Source organism: Austrofundulus limnaeus, unplaced genomic scaffold (genome assembly GCF_001266775.1).
Source record: "Austrofundulus limnaeus strain Quisiro unplaced genomic scaffold, Austrofundulus_limnaeus-1.0 Scaffold35, whole genome shotgun sequence".
In the NCBI taxonomy this organism is placed as follows: domain Eukaryota; kingdom Metazoa; phylum Chordata; class Actinopteri; order Cyprinodontiformes; family Rivulidae; genus Austrofundulus; species Austrofundulus limnaeus.
The window spans coordinates 2,338,059-2,358,834 of record NW_013952437.1 but is presented as its reverse complement, the minus strand read 5'-3'; the positions used below and the strand labels follow the sequence as shown (position 1 = coordinate 2,358,834).

Below are 20,776 nucleotides of genomic sequence, written 5' to 3'. Positions count from 1 at the left end.
GGTAAAAAATCAAAAGGAAAAAAAATTGTATAGGTGTTGGGTATTTTCAACCTAGGAACTTAGAGAAAACACATCAACCCCACCCGAACATTAAACAATTGACATCAGAGACCAGTGAGATTTTAGAGATTCACTTTGCGCAAAGGGGAGAAGTTCAATTGTCCAACTTAACAGTGTTGGGTACAAAAGAAGTTCTCTCGTTTTTGCGGACGTGATCCACTTTTTATTGACAGACATAGACATGACATCACATCAAGCCAACCAATGATCGTATAGTATTCACATTGTATCATAATACGAATCCACTCAGACACTTGTTGCTGGTCACGTGAACTGGTTGCTGTAGACACGTATTCAGCTAGACCAAGGAGAGACATTTTTGTTAAGTTAGTCATAACTGTTTTGTGATCTTGACTGGAACCTTGGGTGTGCTGGAATCTTGTGCAAGTTATTTTTGTTCTGTTTAACCATGACTGAATCTAACTTTATTTGGAACATAAAGACATCTATAAAACATATAAAACCTTATAAAAACCTTTTCAGGAGAGGTGACTTTACTGAAAGCACTCATTGAATATAGCTGGGTTTTTCATCTTATTCACGCTCACGCATACAAGGAATTGGTTTTTGCTTGCGGTAGCTCAGTGCATATAATAATAACAAGTGATGTGCGTACTGGGTACAGCAGACAAGTAGAGAAAAGATGAGGTAAAATTGTAATAAAACCAGTTTTTTAGGAGAGTGATAGCTTGTTGGAAGAAGCTTCTCTGTAGCCTGGTTGTCCTGATCCTCATTTGACTAAAACACCAGCCAGAGGGAAGAAACCGAAACAGAGAATGACCAGGGTGCGATGGATCTGAAATTATTTTCTCTGCCTCTTCCAAAGGACTTCTTCCTGTGTTTCAAACAAGATCCAACAAGAAGCCTCTGGAAGGCCCACTGATCCACAGATTACAGGAGAGATTCTCTCATTAATGTCTTATGAAAGGTGCTGAAAGATCTTGGCTTTGCTCAGAGTGTTGCTCCTGTGTCACAGTCCTGGTTATGTGGTGGGTGATGAATGGATGAAAGAGAGTTTGTTAGGCACGTCCTACTGGCAGGAGACCCTGGAACTGACCCAGGACTCCTTGGAGGATTTGTGTATCCTCTTTGGTCTAAAATACCTTGKGTTCCACCAAGAAGAGCTGGAAAGTGGGGAGAGGGATGTCTGGCTTTCCCTCCTGGAGCCGTTGCCAGCAAGAACCAACCAAGGCAGCAGAAACTGGATGGATGAATGGACGGATGGATGGATCCAACAAGGCAAAAAAGGCTTGAATCCTATTTTCAAGTGTTACCCCAAGCTTTAGATTTTAAGTGCACTCATGTTTCTTCACCTAAAGTCACATAAGGTAGTGTTCTGTGACGTTTGGTGCTCTGTAAAATGTCATTAGTTAGAACCAACTGAAAGGAACTAGTATTCATTTTTCATATATACTGTATGTGCCAACAACCGATACCTGCATTTACTGGTGAGGCAGGTAACCCAGCCTTTAAGTATTCAATGATTTGCCCAACATAATTATTCAACTGCATTTTCTCTTCTTCAGTGTCCTCTTTTCTCAATTCTCTCCTGTTTAAGTCTAAAACCTCCTCCTCCTCCAGTTCAGACTCACTTGTCACATTTACTATTGTTGTCCACCTCTACTCCTCCTCTTTCACCTCTTCTTTAACAGTCTGCAGAACATGTGCTTTTATTTTCACATTGTCATTTATTCATAGATGAACCTGATGTATGTGAGCATCACGTTTATGATAGTTGGATGGAAGCAGATCTGATTCCACTCAAAATGTCCACACCACACAGGGTTAATGAACCACCTTCAGCTTTTCCAAAGAAAATCTGTGCCCTGTGAGCTACACTAGAGGGATTTTTATCTTCCTGCAGGACACAGCTATTTTAGGCCAATTCATAAAGTGGCTTATCTTGGCCTCAGACTTATAATTAAAGGACATGGATCAAAAATAAATCTCTGAAAGTCAGCTGTCCATGGCTTTTACTTTTTTATCCTCACAGCTACCTTTGATTTGATGTCGGCTCAGGTTTGCTGTAGATCTGTTCTTAGAGTCATCCTAGTTTGATGATTCTTCAAAAAGAGGTTCCCACCTCAAAAAAACTACCACCGCTTCCCACGGGCAAAATAATATGCAGTAGTGTACAGTGGTATCCCATTACTCCTTACTGATGTTTAATTTTGTATTGAGCTACAACAGAAGTGATTGAAGTTTTCTAACCAGCTGAGCCAGAAAGGACAATAGTTTTTTGTTTGTTTGTTTGTTTGAATTCATGTCCTCATATTTAGATGTTCTTCTGGAAGTATTTACTGCTGCAGAAGCGGTTAGAAATTCAGGGGATGGTGTCACCGGGTTCAGTTTCCTTCTTGCAGCAAGGAGACAAGTTTGCACCTCGACGGCTTGTCTGACATCATCACCCAGATCTCTTATAGCACTGAGCATAGTTACACAAAACAACTACCTGAATGTTGATGGACAGCAGGACGTGACGTTTCCTCTCAGCGCCCGAAACGAGAAATACAAAACATGAAATCTATCAGCAGCCCCCTGATGTGCAACCTTAAAGTTTTCCACATAAATGTGAATACAACAAACAAAAAACATTTTTTGTACACAAGCTGCCTCAATGGTGGTTTCAGATATTCTGGCATGCTTATTTTTGAGGCTGTGCTAGACTTATGTTTATACATTTTTTTGTCAAAATGACTGTACCATTCAAAAACACAATGATTATGAACATAGAAAATGCRTGTTTTCAAAACAGTTACAAAATATCCTGAATTACGTCAAATAACCTGCTGTGTCCTGAGCTGAACTCAATTCTTCTTCCTGATCTCTGTGGGCTTTAAATAGTTCTTGCCAAAATTCTTGGTCATGTGTTTGACTCAAAATTGTAAATTGAGCATTTAAAAACAAAAGACTTAAGAGATCTCATCAAGATCAGAAAACAACAACAACAAATAAAAAGAACACTGGATGTGTTGCACTGGATGAACTGTCAAGCACCAAGCTTAGTGTAAGCATTTTTTTGGTCAACCTGTTAGATCTGTCCTCTTACTTTGATTTACTTAGAATTTACCTCAGGTGATCATTATAATATAATAAATATAATAATGTTTGTGATGTTATAAATATAACATGGAAAACTACTGCTTAGTACTAACAGGGTGGTGAGTTCTTCCCCAGTGTTTGGTGATTATTAAAGGGGACATCATGCAAAATCCATTACCATTAAATRTATTTTGTTGAGTACTAGGAATCACTAGGAGTGAAGAAAATTGAATTTAGTTTCTCCCTGTGCTGTATAGATATCTTTTTACTTTTTTGGAGGATCATGTTTTTCAATCCATTCAGTTTTCTCTATTTTTTTCTATGACATTTTCAGAACTATTAAGTCACAGATTTTGCAACGGAACTGCCATAAGGTCTGGACTTTCCCCCTGTAATTTTGTCTTCATTCTCTTCTCGCTCTGGGTCAGACTCTGGCTCCAACCTGTAAAGCTGCTGACAAGTCTTTCATTGTTGACATATTTTAATTAATTWAAAAAATGCTTTCTGCATTGCTATATACTGTAGTTGTAAAGTCCTCTTTCAAAGTACAATAGACTGCCTTGTTTGGATTTAAAGAGACAGCTTCAAAATGAGTTGCTTCTCAGACACGTGTCAGAAAAGGGGTGAAAGAGGGGCTTACAGTTACAGTCAGGAGGAATTTAGATCAAAGCATTGCAGTTCCACTTTATACAGACCCCAAATTGAATGATTTAAATGTGGAAAAGAATGATTTGAAAGCTTGACATGTCTCCTTTAAAACAAGGTGCGTTATATCTAAAGACATATTCTTCCGACTGTCAGTTCAGATGTGTGACCACCCTCTGACAGGTTGTGATTTAAGCATCAAGAAACAGACATCTGGACCAATATAACTCCTCTCTGCAGGCAAGCAGTCAGTACAACCTCATGCTCAATCCACAGGCGCCGGCTGATTTTGGCTTCCAGCTGTTTGTGTATTGTTATAACTAAAAATATCCAACAACATATTTATGTATCTCTTTGAAATTAAAAGGGCATATAAAAATAGATAGACTTGTAGTTGGAGGTTGTGAATTTGACAATCAGAGCCACTCATTGGGCCTCATGCAAGAACATGTTCGTATTCTTATCCTAAATTTCTCCTACTTTTGTTCGTACAAAGGGTTCGTACGAACATGCTACGTCAGATTCAACAAACACTTCTATCTTCTGGAAACGTGCGTAAATGAGCTGCGTAAWTTCCACCTGKTCGTATCCAGCTGCACGTGCACGCGAGAGGAGATTAGCATAATTACCACCCCAAAAACACCATATAAGGCTATGATTCCTTCCTCAGATACAAGTGTTCATTCATGAAAAATGACAGCGAAAACTGAAAAAATAAAAACTTTACGAGTTCAGAGATTGAAGTCCGACTGTCAGAGATCCAGACAAGAAAATCTCTCATGTTTAGCAGCTCAGCTGTGGGATAAAAAGAGCTGCTAAAAGTATAAACAACCGTGTTAAATCATTTTCATTTATTCAGAAGACACAGCGCTGCGCWSCGCACCGTAACCCCCCCACCACCACCACCAGCGCGCTGCGCGGCGCAGGTGGTCTCAGTTGCGGGTCTGAACTAAGCATTTTAAAATGTTTTTAAAATAAGTCTGGAACTTTGGAGAAAATCCTGGACTTGATTATATATCCCCTCTGGTCTGGGAACGTCTTGAGTTCCCCCAGGACGAGCTGGAAGGTGTAGCAGGGGAGAGGGGGGTCTCTCTGCTGCTGCCCCCGCACCCGATCCCTGATAGGCGGCGGAAAACGGACGAACGGACAATTTATGTTAGTCTAAATTATTACATTTAAAATTATAACTCTAATTCAAGCAGAATAGCCTATTGTCAACATAATTATGGAGTGTGATTTATTTTCAACTCAAAATATCTTCAAACTAACAAAGTATAAGGTTATTAATGAAGAAAACCCGTCTGGATAACAGCAGACTGGCTGTTCGTAAAATATACGACAGGTCTGGACCACTCGTAAATTTTGTTCGTATCTGAAAAAAATCTTAGAATACGAAAACATTGGTGAATGCCACAAATTGTCCTAAATCACTCGTACGCACAATTTAAGAACAAATCTGTGCGTACGAACGGTTCTTGCATGAGGCCCATTGAGAGCATTCCTCTCACTTTTACTAAACGTTTTATTCCAATAATACACATGCCACACGTGATAAATTGAATAACACAAATAAACTCAGACAACCCACTCAAACATGACTTCCACTGACATTACGACACGTGGAAGTCTGTTGAATCAAGGCTCATCAGTAACGGAAATGTCTGCCAACTTGTCATCAAAGTGAGTGGGTCTGTGTGAGAAATCAATGTTTGGTTGCCTTTTCTCTAGCTAGGCCAGTTTTAATCCACTTGCTACAAATCACGGCGTTATCGCTGGTTTTTGTTCTGGCACTCACAGAAAACCGGCTTGGGAACAGCTATGAATAGATGGGTTTGATGAAGCAGGAAATTAAGGTGACGTGTTCTCAGTGACGGGAAGAGAATTCAGAATTTGTAACAACAATAAAATCTCTACCTGCAGATCAGTCTTTGTGACATCTGTCTCAACTCTGTAAAATCGGTTAATATTTTAATTAAAAGCGCTTAATGTTCTTTGTAGGGTAGATATGCCGACATGTGTAAATATTTACGCTTCATGTGTCAGTCATTTAGCAAGTCATTTTATTGACTCATAAAACTACTAATATCCTTTTCTGTGTCATTCGACTAAGCCTCAATGACAATTCTTTGTTCCTCCATGATTAACTTGAACTGAAAATGGAAAATGTCTGATTTTGTTATATTGTAATAAAAATGTTTTCTCTGTTTATATGAATAAATCAGCAGCAGACACACAGTTTGCAGCTTTGGATCTTCTTACCGTTTCCCATATTAGATTGCAAGTAGTTCATTTTTTTATCTTATGATCAGTTTGTTACAAATTGGGAGTTTTACACAATCTTCAAAATCTTAGTATAATCGTAAAATTGCTGAATACGTTTCAGTTTGGTTTGTCTTTGTTTTATTTCTTATTTTAAACAAGAGCATAGACTCATAAAAAGGACTTTTGTTAAATTATGCTTTCTAATAGGATTCCAAATTCAAGATGAACAATAATGTTTATATTGCAGTGTTAGCTCCCCTCTGGTGGCATCAATAAAATGACTTTTTCCTCGAAATCTCAAGTCTGTCCCAAAGTTTTCCCCTGAAGCGGCACAAAAACCAGCTACCAATTCTCTTAAAATACCTTACATAAGAAATGAGAAGAGTCTCCTCCTTTCCTCTGCTGCTCACAAGCGTTCACCTCCTTGTAGACTTGAAATATTAATGGAAGAGTTTTATTTTTGTGCTGGGAAGGTGACCTCCAGATATGTGTGTCTCTGCTGTGAAACGAATCTACTTTCCACCAGCTGTCTTTTCTCTTCATAGAGAACAGTTTAATATAAGCTCACATAAACCAGATATTTACATTATTTAAAATGAGATATGTAATTCGTAATACAGTATGAGCTATGACGTTTAAAAAACACGTGGCCATCTTACWGATTTTTTTCTTGATGGTAAGATTAGAATGGTTGTACTTCAGGATTTATTAAAAATACTTTACTTATGCATGTCGAAAAGTACATTCATAACTAAAACACCTGATTCGTTCTGCTAGCTCCAAGGTGGATTAAAGTTTGCTGGCTGAATTTAGTCAAGCGATGTAAATGGACAGTGTATGGTTAAATAGTCCTGACAGTCCTGAGAAAGTGTCATGTTCTAATTATGTTGGAATTTAGTAGCCTGGTTAAAACCAGCCCCTTTTAATTCGCTTTGCTTCATACGAGGGTCTGGACTCTTGGCTATGGAGAAGTGATTCTTGCTGGAGGCGTGGCCTCTGCTGAAGTTTAAAATGATTGGATCAGTTGGCCGCGACATTCATGTGTGCCAGCTCCACTGTGAAGGAGGCTAAGCTAAGAAGCTAACCGGCTATCGCGTGTGCTGTAAACAACCCTACTGAGAGGAGAAAAGTACCGAGCCGAACGAGACGGCTGTAAGTGTGAGCTGCTGCTTTGTCAGACAAATTTAATTTAATTTGGGAGCCTTATCAACACAGACTGGCTTCATTCACTTCCTCCACTGCCATTGCTAACTAACTAGTAGACACTGCACAGAAAATTGATGTCGCTCAAAACTCTGCCTTCCGTTTGCTGATTGGCCCAAGTGAAATAAACTACAAGCAGACACTGCGCAGAAAATCAACGCTGTCGTTCAAAACTCCGCCTTCTGTTCTCTGACTGGCCTGGATGAAATTCTGCTGAAGAAATCCTTGTCTATGGGAGAAATCCCAGATGGAGAAGTGAAGGGAAACTAGWATTGAGCGGAACTGTGTAGGAAGGCAAGGACYAGGCTAGCAATTTAGAGAAATCCTCTTCAAAATTTCACTTGTTAGCTTGTTTCCCAGGAGAACCTCTATCTGATAAAAATCAAACTATAAAGCTCTGCAGGTAAGATATTGATTATTATTGAACTGTAAAGAACCCCACTTCAGAAAATGTTAATTAATCTTAAGCCTTTAGAGACAGTTTATGTGATGACAGGAAGCAGTAGGTTGCTTTAGCACTTTCGTAAAGCTTTAAAGAATGATTAGCACTTGATTTGATTTGATTTGATTTATTGATTCAACAGGAAAAGATTACTAAAAATCAAGTCTGAGTCATCATAATTGCTGTTTTACAGCAGGTTCCTGTTCTGCAACACATAAAACACTCAGAAATACAGCATCACAATCACATCATTATACACCATAGACACNCCCCAAAAAAAAAAAAAACATAGTTCAGAATAATGATGTTGATTATCCTGTGCAGCTTCAGCTTCTCCTTCAGGGACCAGATTACAGACGGGGGTGAGAGGGGGGAAGGTGGGGGCCAAGCCACAAGTCGACATAAACACCAGGAGAATTTAGATCCACAGCCCTTCAAGGCCATGAGAGCCGAATCCGTAATCACAGTTGTTTGGGAACAGAAGAAAATGTTTTTGGTCAGGCAGACAATAATAATTTTCCACCTGCCTTAATGTCTGCTGGTGCATCCCAATGTGACGAATCYAATCAAATATTGTGGGCAATCCCACCGAGCTGAGCTATCAACTTCTCCAAGATCAATTCCATCTCACCAGCAAAGTCCAGGAACCGCAGCCGACCCGCAACCCTCAGCAGAACCGCTTGCAGACCGAGGCCCAGCTCGCACAGGGCGTGARTCTGAGTGCTGATAGCACGGCARTCCTTCATATTGGTCAGGCAGCCAGGAAATGGCCTGAATARCCACCGACGCTGTTTTTGCAGAACACCAGGAGACCACCAAGCCAATCTGTGGAATCCAGTGATATGTGCTAGTTGAACAGAGCAGAACAGAGGTACCACCTTTGACATGTCCTCCCATGGAAAAAAAACTTGTTCCAAAAATTTATCAAGAGACCAGCTAACATAAAAAAAGTGACCAGCTAACCAAATCCATAAAAATAAATCCAGAATTTTCAATTTCGGATGAAAACGTAGAGGAGGCTCCAAGCAGCCAAGCAAGGAAAATAAGGAAAGGGTCTTACTCCTCCGAGAGTAGAAGAAAAAAATATATATATATTAAAAGCATCTTGAAATTGTACATCCAGTTCCTACTCTAAATTTTCCAGTATACTTTCTCATAACTGTTCACACATGTTTATCTTAGTTTCTTGACTCGCTCCTGTTCAAACCTTGCTCTTTGCTTGTTTTTCCTGGAATAAACTCTTACTCGTTTGTTTAGACCTATTCCAACCCAACTATGTGAACAGAGATCATTACTAGGCTGTGACATCGATTGAAAAAGAAAAAGAAAAAAACAACAACACAAAAACAGGTCTGTTTCTCACATCTTTTCCCCTTCTCGCTGTTCTTTTTCTGTCAATAACACTGCTGAGCGGTGCCAGTAAAACAAATGTGTGATCATGTGGTTTTAAACATGCACCTGTTCACAGCAGCCTTTTTGTCTGCAGAGGCAWTGATGTGATAGAAACTAGAACGCTGTGTAATCCTTTACTGATGCAGCACCGTAAACCTGCAGGGAAACAGTCCTTGTCTCTATCATCTTTTCCGTCTTTGATCTGCTCTGTCACAAAGTTGTAAGCTGGGGAAGCAGCCGCCAATGGCTCTTTTCCAGATTGGATTAATTCAAAAGTGCTTTTCAAAGGCGTATCGATAGTAACAAATTCAATTTATGACCTGCGGAGTACCCAGATGGAGAAACAAGACCTTTAACACAACCTCRTTGTCTGACTTCTTTATTCTAAAATGCTGTGAATTATCATTTTATGACTTCTGAGATGAATGACTCGGCCAAATGCAAAACAGTCTCAGCTGCATCAAAGACCTGTTGTTTCAAACAGGGGTGCATGAACTGCAGTTTTCTGGCCATTTGCTGTTTTGCTGTTGAATGCTGCCCCATAATTAACGAATAGGTCATGGAATTTAAAGAAACTCTCCTGGTTTTATGTAGAGTGTGAAATGAATGCTCTGTTGTTTCTGATATTGCCAGTAATTTTTAGTGTTTACCTCGCAGCTGTTTAATATCCGTAGGTAAATTTTGTGAGAAAATCGACTGCAGTGCAATCATAAGCTTTCATAAAATACTTTCAAGATTAAGCAGAGATGCATTCTTTTTATTTCAGCGGAAGGAAGCAGCATAGGGCATTGAAATCAACCTGCCAACATTACTCTGCTGAGCCAGCAAAGTAGGTAGTCACAGAGCTGTAGTGGTATGTATGTGCAAGAGCTTGATGACGTATTGTAGGGATTATAGATGGTGTGCCACTGGATTTTAGAACAGGAATGTTTATGCAAAGTGATAAGTCACTGCTGCTAGGTTAAACTCTATGGTGTTTATGTCTAGGCTCACATTGTTACAAAATAGCTTAAAGAGGAGCTGGTCTTTGCAGTCTTTCTGCAGAACTTTTTTGTGAAAATGTTTGCAGAGTCCAGAGTAAAAAGTGAGGAAAAAAAAGATTTATAAAGATTTACACAACAAAATGTAAATAGGTTACTGTAGCATGAAAAAACATACACGGAGAACTGAAGTATGATCAAGACATGACATTTACACCTTCAGATACCGTTGCTGGTTCAAAAGTAAAAAAGCTATAATAATGGTAAAAGAGGTATAAACATCTTATCATACATTTTGGCTATACATATCATACCTTATTTTAAATTATTGCGTCAGAGTCTTAAATAAGACTCAAATTCATACATTTTTGATACAGAAACATGAACAAATCCATGCATAAAAAAACATTCCCGCGTTAAAGTAAACAAAAGCCAGCTTCAGGCGGATCAGTTTTCTGCTGCATCCTGTGAACTCCTAGCAACCTGGGAGAAATGAGCTCAAACACGGGCTGAACTGTGTAGCAGTGTGCGTCAGGGTGACTTTACTGTGAAACCAGCGTATGTGTTCTGTAACTGAAGCTGTAATCGAGCGGACGAGAACACTGCTGTGGTAGTGTTTGTGTGTGTTTGTGTGTGTTTGTGTGTTTGTGTGTGTTTGTGTGTGTGCGCACGCGCGCGTCTTTCTCCTCGAACAGATCTGTTAAATGGCTCTGTGTACGTGATGGTACTCTCACACTCCCACACACAGCAATTAGTGCGTTAGCCTGCTAGCACTTTGACACCTCAGCACCGCAGAGATAAGGCATATTCTGCTTACACTTACACAAAAAAAAWAWATATATATAAAAATAATACTGTTATTTAACTTGATTGATGGAGCCGGGAAAGTTCAAAAACCTGAATCACAGCTACAATCTGGCAGCTGAAATTAAAATCATTTCATTTTTAAACCACTTATAGGCATTTTGGCTAAATAAACAAATAAAGCAAATAACACTACTATAAAATAAACAGTGTGACAGTTCAACTCTGACACATAAAAGCAATAAATTAGCAAGTTCACTTCCTAAAAGAAGAGAAAAAATTATTTAAAAATGTATTTAAGTATTTAACTCAAGCGACACTATATATATATATATATATATACATACATATTTTTTCAGCAATCACCACATTTAGTTTTGTTTACGAGTTAGGGAAGAATGAGGCATGATATTGACAGATGGACTGGTACAGCTTCTGCAATTTTGTATACTTTGTGTCGGACTATTGCAGTGATGGGAGAACTGAGCTGCAAGGTCAGCTCTCCTGTGGTCTACATTCATACCGTATGGTCACTAAAAAATGAGATCTTGGATTGAGAGTGCTGAAAGGATTTTTCTCTGCAGGGTAGCTGGGCTCTCATTTTTAGATTGGATGCAAATTTCAGTTATCTGGTAGAGACTCAGATTGTGCTGCTGCTTCTCCACATCAAGAGGGCCCAGTCGAGGTGTTTCGAGCATCTGGTAAAAATGTCAAACTGGGATGAGACCCTGGAAACGCCTTTGAATCCTGCTGTGGAAAGAGCTGCCTGGGGCTCCCCATTCAAGCTGCTGCCTCGACGACCCGACTCCTGAACAAGTGGCAAATAATGGATGGATGGATATAAATAGCACTGGTTTATAAAAGCTTTTTTTCCCCTCCTTTTGCTGTTACAGAGAGAAAAAAATGTTGGAGGTAATGGGGGGAAGTCCATCCATATCTGTGTAGCACATCCTCTCAAATGGAAACATAAACAAGCTGAAGTGTACAAAATGGGTTTAGTGGAAGATCACCACAGGGTCACTCGGAGCTGAAGTTGAACTTGAAACATACAAAGACAGCAACAGCTATGAAAGATTCCTGTGTAACTAATGTTTTAATGTCCCGACAGGTGCTGGGGAGTCTGGGAAGAGCACCATTGTAAAGCAAATGAAGTAAGTTATAAAACCAAACTTTATATCACTGTTTTGTCTAATTTGTGATCTGTTCTGTTTAAACTTACTGTATATGGATTCTAAAAATAATGTAAAACACCATGTTTGTACCTGGGGATGTCCTTTCAATAGTTCACTGGTTTTAACTTCTAATAATCAGAACCTCTGTCAGTAATCATAACAATGATGTTACAAAGGATGAATTTAAACCCTTGCACTTTAGTTTCCAGGGGTAATACAATCACTTATTTTCTTTGTGTGGAATGAATTTCTTATCACAGATTCACTGACGCAAATGGATCTGCACAAACTGAGGACACTAAAGAGTTTAATTATCCACATTCCTCAGAGCTAACCAGGCACTGAATACATTTTTTATGAGCCTGAAGTGGGAACAGTTCATTGTTTTTGAAATAATTTAATTATACGTCCAGACACACGGATAAATCACCCTATGAGGCGTTCATCACACTGGCCTGTTGTGTAATGTTATCCCCCTCAAAAAWCCTTAGAAAAACATTCTCAGGAAGTTAGAAAAGCCACATTCTTAAACCAGCTAAACATGAAGATCGCTACTTCCTAAATGAACATTTGCAACATGTCACGGTTCATTTTGTTGGTCAGCTTGACTTCAGAATGAAAAGAAAACTAGCTCCGTTTCCTCCCACAGCATGATGTCTCATATGAAGCATCTTGGTTCCCTCAGTCTTACAGCCACAGAATTATTATTGCAGTGAAAAAACATGATGCTGCATCAGCTGAATGCTGCAGGGAGGAGGCAGTTCAGCTGTGTATCAAACACACTGCTACACATCATCCTGCACATGAGTCGTGTATAGGAAATGTGATACACAGTATGCTGCATCTTCGTAGATTAGGCAGCAAGAATGCACATTATTATTAACCTTTATTTAACCAGGCAAATCTCATTGATATTGTAGAGCTGTTTTCCTTTTTGGACTGTGGGAGGGAACCACAGTAGCCAGAGAAAACCCACGAAAACATGAGCAGAACATGCAAATTCTAAAGAAAGACCCCAGGCCTAACCCGTGGCTAGAATCCAGGATGTTCTTGCTGTGGGGCAAAAATGCTAACCGCTACTCCACCATGGTGCATTTTTAAAAAATCTCATATGTCATCAACAATTTGGTAATGCCAGACTGTATTTTTATGTGAGTGATCAGGTGTATAAACAAAGTCTAATTCAGAGCTTTTTCTTCTGTGATTTTCACATTTCATTCACTCACAGACACACACACACACACACACACACAAACACATCGTGCTGCAGCGGTGAATCTGCCTTCTGATCGACTCTTCAGAGGAAACTAACTGACAGATGGTGTTATTAAATAAATAAGTGTTCAAACTTTCCACCCCCATGGTTTTAYCTTTGATAATTAGCTGCAGCAACCAGCATCAGGGTCAAACGAATCAAATTACTCAAAGAATTGAAACTTTTATTAATGCATGTGTCTCTGTTTTTATATTAATATTTTCAGCTGAATGTTTGCTTCTTTGGTAGAATTTGTTTTTGACACAATATAAAAAACTAATTTAATTCTAAAGGGAATTTTTTGTGGTGGTGGTACTTTTTCTCATTTTACAAACAGTACTGATAGTGGAAATAATGGATTGTGTTTTTCTCAAGTTGACACCTACACTGCTGTTACATTAGTGAAATTAAACCCTCAGGAAAACAATCCAAGCAGTAACTAAACAAATATTTTTTTCCACCATCAATATGTTTTTGTCTCTCTGTGAGCTTGCCAATATGAAACATTATGCTCATGCTATGTGAGAAAATTATGATTGTGTAAAGAAATTTTTATTTTTTTTATCACCCACTGCTGTCAAAACTATATTTGCCTGCATGTGTGTCTATCTGTTAACTTAATATTGAATTAATCACTGGACAAATTTTATTGAAACTGGAAAGTTATGATTGGATGGACGCTTACAGCTGAATAACTTTTAGAGTTAACTTGATTCAAGTTTAGRATTATTCTCAACTCTCAACTCTGACTGTGACATCTCATAATATTTCATGAGATCATGATATATTATTTTCAAGGTTTGACCAGAATGGATACAACTCTTTCATTCCTCAACATTAAAGGATTTTAATCTAAAACTCTGGCATGAATGGCAGCAGCCGGGTCATATGTATTCTTTCTAGAAATATTGGGGCTTTAATTATATTGTCTTTTTATCTGATTTATGATTAAGTTTGCATGAATGACAAATAACAGACATTATTGCTCAGACGTATGTTGTTAGAGAAATTTAACTCAAAAGTGCCTAAACTTTTGATGACAAATGCTCATTACTTTAATGATGAAGCAGGTTGTGTTTGATGTCTGGGGGGATAATTCTATTATGAAAGAAACACAACTATAACGATGAGCCCTAATTTGAATTATTGCTGCAGTTCTATTGTAATATTATTGCATTAGTGTTCTGAAAAACTTTTATTCCACCWAGCCTGCCACTCTCTTATTAAGGGTTTAATTTGACCTCTTATTTGAGCATGAAAATAATAATAACTAAATGTTGCTTTTATTGCAACATTACACCAGGATTGATTAAATTAAGCATTTTTACTTGGTAGACTATGAATACATCCACTAATATGCACTGAAATAAAAGTTGCATGCTTTGTGTTATTCTCAGGATCATCCACGAAGACGGCTACTCAGAAGACGAGTGCAAGCAGTATCGAGCGGTTGTTTACAGTAATACCATCCAGTCTATTATGGCTATTGTTAAAGCCATGTCGAGACTCAATATAGACTACAAAAACCCTGCAAGAGTGGTAAGATACACACACACACACACACACACACACACACACACNTATATATACAGTATATATATACAGTATATATACACATAATAATAAAATAAAAAAAGAGAAAAGCTCTGAATGAGTAGGGGGCAGAGTGAAGAAACAAAATCTCATCATATTTGTCCCTTATTTAAAAAAATGAAGGACCAGGAAGTTAAATGTTATTGTCTTCAGCTGTACAGAATCTAACATGTTCTTGACCCAGAATCATTCCTTAATTTATTATTTTATTTAGCTGAATTATCATAAACCTTGCTTTTAAAGAAAACTGTAACGGCAGCAAAATAATAATTTATAATTTAGTTTAAATCCAAGCAGTATGTAAATACAAGAAAAAATATTGTTAACCTGACRTGATGAATAAATGTGTTTTTTTCTGATGTTTGTTTTTCTAATATTTTACAAAAGGAAGTATTTGCACAGATTACAGATAACATGAGGTCTTTACTGGAAGACTATTTAATTGATCGTTTTAAATGATCAAATGAACAACCTGTCCTGAATGTCATTCCTCCTGCAGGACGATGCCCAGCAGCTCTTTGCCCTGGCTGCAGCTGCGGAGGAGCAGGGCATTCTTCCTGAAGACCTAGCCAACGTGATTCGGCGGTTGTGGGCCGACAGAGGCATACGGAGTTGCTTTGCACGGTCGCGAGAATACCAACTCAATGACTCAGCAGCATAGTGAGTTGAAATTTGCAAGTGTTTACAAAAAATGTATCAAATTAACAGTATTATCTCAGCAAAGCAAAATAAAAAGTCAAGTAAACATCTGTGAAAAATTAACCATCACAGTTGTCAAACTGCACCTATCAGTATCTTCTGCTTCTGCAGAAGTGTGACCTTGTGTTTACCAAATAAAAATGTAAACACAGCAAAATGGAAAGTCCCGCCTCATCTCAGGCACACGTTTGATCATTTCCTCTAAATGTAATTACAGGACTTCCTCGTTTAACATCGTTATGAACAGATTGAGATTTAGTTTTTCACCTGAACCTGGTATTGATTACTTTTTATATTTGTGTCATATTAATGGATGTTTATAGCTGCTGCTGCTGGCTGTTGGTATTGATGGATTCCATTTACAACCTCACTGATAAGAGCTGCGCTGAAAACCTGGCGGAGTTCTCCGAGGGAGTAATGGAGACGAGAAAAATAGGCCAATAACTTCCATTTAGTGGATATTTCTCTCTCCAAGGGTTTGGTCTGTAATACTTTAACCTGAGAAGTAGAGCAGGGCTTTGTTGTTGTTGTTGTTGTTGTTTTTTTCTTTAAATGAAGAAAAGAAAGATCTTTTTGAATTACTCAAAGAAAGAAAATGAGTTTCCAAGAAAACTTAATTTTCTTCACTGTGGTTGTTTGAACCTGCTGATTAATTTATGGCAGCTCAATTAGAAATATTTTGTTATGGCAACATAGATAAGAAGGTTTATTGCTTGTTYTGTTTTACTGTAATCAGCACATTTAACAGGTTTGATCAGATAATCAATTATTCAAATTATAAAAACGTGACATGCATGGATGAAGGAAATCAGTGCCATTAAAATGGTGGATTTATCTCTTCCTTTTGGTGAAGTGTAAGCTGGTTGGGCAACTAAAGCTTCCAGCAGGCTTTGGAAGATGATGCAACGCTTGTGTTAGTGGGGCAGCTTCTGGCCAACCCCTTATCCAAAGCACTGCTGTGAAAATGTGCTGAAATGGGAGTGTCTGAAATGGTAGGAGAATCTTAAAGAGACAGAGGCCAATTTCAAGGTGTTTAGATGAAGAGTTAAATTTATTTTGATTTATACAGCATTTTCAGATCAACTCAAGGCAACGGTTACTTGATTGTGATGTAGAATTAAATTATGAGCCTGGAAAATACCCCCCCCCCCCCCAGAATATTATGTTAACTTTAAATGTGCATTGAAAAAGGTTTAAAAAACTAAACAACCAGTTGTTTAGTTTTTGTTCTGAAGTTGAAGATGTTTTGCCTCCCTTTGGGGGGGGTAGTTCTTAATAGGCGTGTGGAGGTCGACGCTTTTAAACTGCTTGTGAAACCCAGTTACGTAACAGAAATTTACATGCAGATGAAGTTATACATCTCTGGAGAGTCATTAGGGTCTTTGCCTGGCTCACAAAAAAGACATTTGGTCTAATGCATGAAGGTGTAAAGCACAGGTTTTGCTTTTTTATTTTTTATTTTTTATTTTTACTTTTTTTTCTCCAGAATTTAGATTGTAATGTATTAAACATATATATGTGGACCAAGAACAAATATTTAGTATTTAGTTTTTGTAAACCGTACTTCAGCTGTACTGCATTTTAAAAATGAATATCCGCATCTGCCATTAAAAATCCTGATCAGTCAACAACAGTGGAGATATGCTGTAAACGCAGAGATTAAAAAAAATAAATGTTGGAAGTTTTATAGTTCATGTAAAAAGTCTTAGCCTCAAAACTTGTTGGACTTGAGATTATTTTATGGTACCCAACCTGAGCACCACAACATTTACAGCTATTTCAGTCCAGAGTAAGCGTATTGACAGAAATCTTCTCCTTGGTTGCTTGTTGTGGCTTTTCTGTTAATTTCTCACAGCGCATCACATGCTGTTAGAGACACGTTCCAGTCTCCCATGTCTCATCACAGAAATATGTTACAGCTCAATGTTTGCCATCCATCTTCTCACGCCGTCTCACTTAACGTAAAATCATTTGATGTCCAGTACCACAAAACTGTGGCGATGCTGGAGGGAAAAAAGGCATTCACTACAGATACTAACACCATGTATTATTCACATATTGTAGCGATGCAGTAGCAACTGAAATGGACAGATGAAACCTTGAAAAACAGTTTTTACTACTGCAGGCTAGAAAATCTGCTGTGCAGGTGATATTTACCTGCAGCATATTAAATCCAGGGATTGTATAAATAAAGCAACAGTGAATCTGTTTTTTTATTACACAGAAAGTTGAGAGGTAACATTTAAATGCAATTGAATGCATAATGTTTGCAGTGATGGTGATTGAGTTAGAGCTTCATCAGGTGGACTTCATCTTCCTCTACAGGAGTCACAAGTCCGACACTTTAGAGCAGAAAAACCATCAGCAGTGAAAATCAACTGGAAAATAAGCTTCAGAATCAATTCTGCACTCACTGAACCATACACAGACAACAAAAGAATCAATTTAAAATTTACCCTTAGCGACGTTAGATTGACTCTTGAAACTGAGCAAAGTGGAGAGTGTGCCAACACTGTTAAATAACAAGTGAGCCTTATGTAAAAATAACAATATGCTTTTGATGATTTGATGTCAAACACAAGTAAAACAGCAATGAGTTACTCTGCATGCACAAATGTCCCCGGTAAGAGTATAATCTATAATCTGAAGAAAATACTCTCTGGACAGTAGGGGGAGATTCGTATGTAATTGCAGTGCTGCAGCACAGTGGAGCTACAGCTCTGCAAGGCTACACCTGGTAAATGTATTTTCATGCAGGAAGCACTTAAACAAAGCTGAAGTGAAAAGTGTGTTGTGGTGTAAAATATCTGATTTATTTTCTGTTTTGCAGGTTTCACAACATGTTGAAGTCTTGATCATTGTCATTTTTTCCCCACCTCATTAGTTACCTGAATGATCTGGAAAGGATAGCAAAAGCAGATTACATCCCCACGCAGCAGGACGTGCTACGAACTCGGGTTAAGACCACCGGCATCGTTGAGACCCACTTCACCTTCAAGGAACTGCACTTCAAGTAGGAACATTTACATATAAATGCATCAAATGCACAATACAAAACATCTTGTCTCTTGTCTGCATCATGTCTAAAAATTAGATGAATACAACTTCCCATAAAAAAAAACATTTTACAATATATTTTGAATTAAACCTGAGTCAAAATGCTCATGTGTTGTTAGGGGTTTAAAATAGATGCAACTTATGTTAAGACCGTCCGTCAACAAAACTGAGTTGCTGGAGTTTTTGGAGGAAAATGTTTGATAAATTTTTTGTTGTTTAACATTTCCAACTAATTGACTGATAAAAAAAAATAAAACAAATAAAATCTAGTTCTCAACCCAAGTGAAATGTTATACAGAACCAATATTGAAGCGACTTTAAGCAAAAAAAAAATCCCCCAAAAAACAATATGGCAATTAGAATAAACAATCACCTGTGGTGCCACTCTTTAGTCATGCAAAATATTAGTAATTTGCAGGAATGAACGAGTTAATACAGCCTCCACAAAGCAACTGATTCATAATCAGAGGGTGTATTTGACATAAAGTGAACTGAATGTCAACATGGTCCCCCAGTGTTCACTCACCTTTTATGCTGCAGTACAGAAAATCACTGACCGCCATGTGGTTTTATCAGTAACGTGTGAGTGAAACACAAGTTTATTAAAATCTCTACTATTTTTGGAAAAACAAACTGATATACAGTACAATATATAAAATATGCTCACGTCATCACTTGTGTTTTTATTTATTCCACCTTCAACGCCAAGAAAATGTCATCCTGACCTTCTCAGTGCATTTGTGTGTAGGCAGGCCGTGCACGGCTGCTGACAACTTCCCCCAGCAAATTTAATGATCCCAGCATTAAATGCAATAAAAGTGACTGTCTCTGCTTGTTCAAAATATGCAACTCCTCTACTTAGAAGCCAAATAATGACAGCAATTAAAAGCTTAATCATCATTATTGCACTTGGAGCTGAGTAAATGAATCTAATCTGCCCACCAGGTTCCTGTTCAATAAAGCAAGAGCTGGATTGAGTGATAGCATTTTAGCACATGACACACACTGCTGCTGGTCTTACATAAAATATGTTCTGACACAGTCTAAGCTCTGATGTGTGGGCTTCAAGTGAATGTATCTGTTTATCATGATTAAGAGACGCTTTAAWGAGCGGAGAAAATGGACAAATATATCAAAGGTATGACCCGTGAGACATAAAACTGATAAAGAACTTTTACTAAGTGATGTCTTGCAGATTTCAGGTGTTTAACTGTTCTTTTTAAAATAGTCTAAAAAGATAATTTAAAAAAGCACCTATAGATGTGACTAATTCAAAAAGGCAGCAGCAGCCGCGTGGTTCTGGTGTGACCTGCTTCCTGATAAACTCTGTGACATTTACCCCGTGTCTCTGCCTCAATATTTGGCCTGAATAATACACGGAGAAATCAATAAAGAAAAAGAGAAGAAAGAGTTTTTTTCCTCCCTCCATTTAGTAATTGTGGCAAACACTTAAAGATAGAGGAAAATGTCAGTGGTTTAATTTAAATATATCTAAACAGTTGTCTCAGAAGATAACAGATGTCATCAGAGTGTCTAAATCAGAATCAGTCATCATCACAGAGGGCTGTTATCACCTCCACTTTTACACGCATTTCCATTTTCCAGAGCCACATCCAGCTGACCCTCCAGTCTTTTGTCCATTATCTGACAGACATCCTTCCTCTCCCTCACTACTTTAGTTCTTATAACAATCTCATGAAAATATAATGTGCCTTTAAAGATTAAATGTCAACCTTATTTCCTCCCTCATGGCAGTTTCTCCTGTAAAATCCTTTTCAGCTCTCTACCCTTTATATTAACCTCATTTTAGTCTTTTTTATAATTAATTTAACACTCAAGTTGCTGGAACAGWAGAGGAAAAGGTGTGTTTAAAAAACAAAATCTTATTATTTACTTTCAGAATGTTTGATGTTGGAGGCCAACGCTCAGAGAGAAAGAAGTGGATTCACTGTTTTGAAGGAGTAACAGCCATCATATTTTGTGTTGCACTGAGTGCTTATGACCTGATGCTGGCTGAGGATGAAGAGATGGTAAGGAAAAACCTCTTGCTCTGACGCACGCATGCATATTTGTGTAAAATGAATCACATTACTGTCCTGATGCATCTCAGTAATCCAGGTAAAAAATCAAAGGAAAAAAAAATTGTATAGGTCCTCTGGACGGGTTCTTC

The 20,776-nt window shown here is 38.1% G+C and overlaps 1 protein-coding gene across 1 annotated transcript in view; it reads left to right on the top strand.

The window, feature by feature from the left end:
- Window positions 1-20,742, top strand: part of LOC106516089 (guanine nucleotide-binding protein G(i) subunit alpha-2) — a 43,094-nt gene extending 22,352 nt beyond the window's left edge. The window contains exons 2-6 of the mRNA XM_014006276.1: window positions 11,939-11,981; window positions 14,655-14,796; window positions 15,350-15,510; window positions 18,434-18,562; window positions 20,507-20,742. Of these exons, the coding sequence (XP_013861730.1) occupies window positions 11,939-11,981; window positions 14,655-14,796; window positions 15,350-15,510; window positions 18,434-18,562; window positions 20,507-20,660 (629 nt within the window). The 3' untranslated portion in view covers window positions 20,661-20,742. The remainder of the gene's footprint in view (window positions 1-11,938; window positions 11,982-14,654; window positions 14,797-15,349; window positions 15,511-18,433; window positions 18,563-20,506) is intronic.
- The last annotated feature ends 34 nt before the right edge of the window (window positions 20,743-20,776 follow it).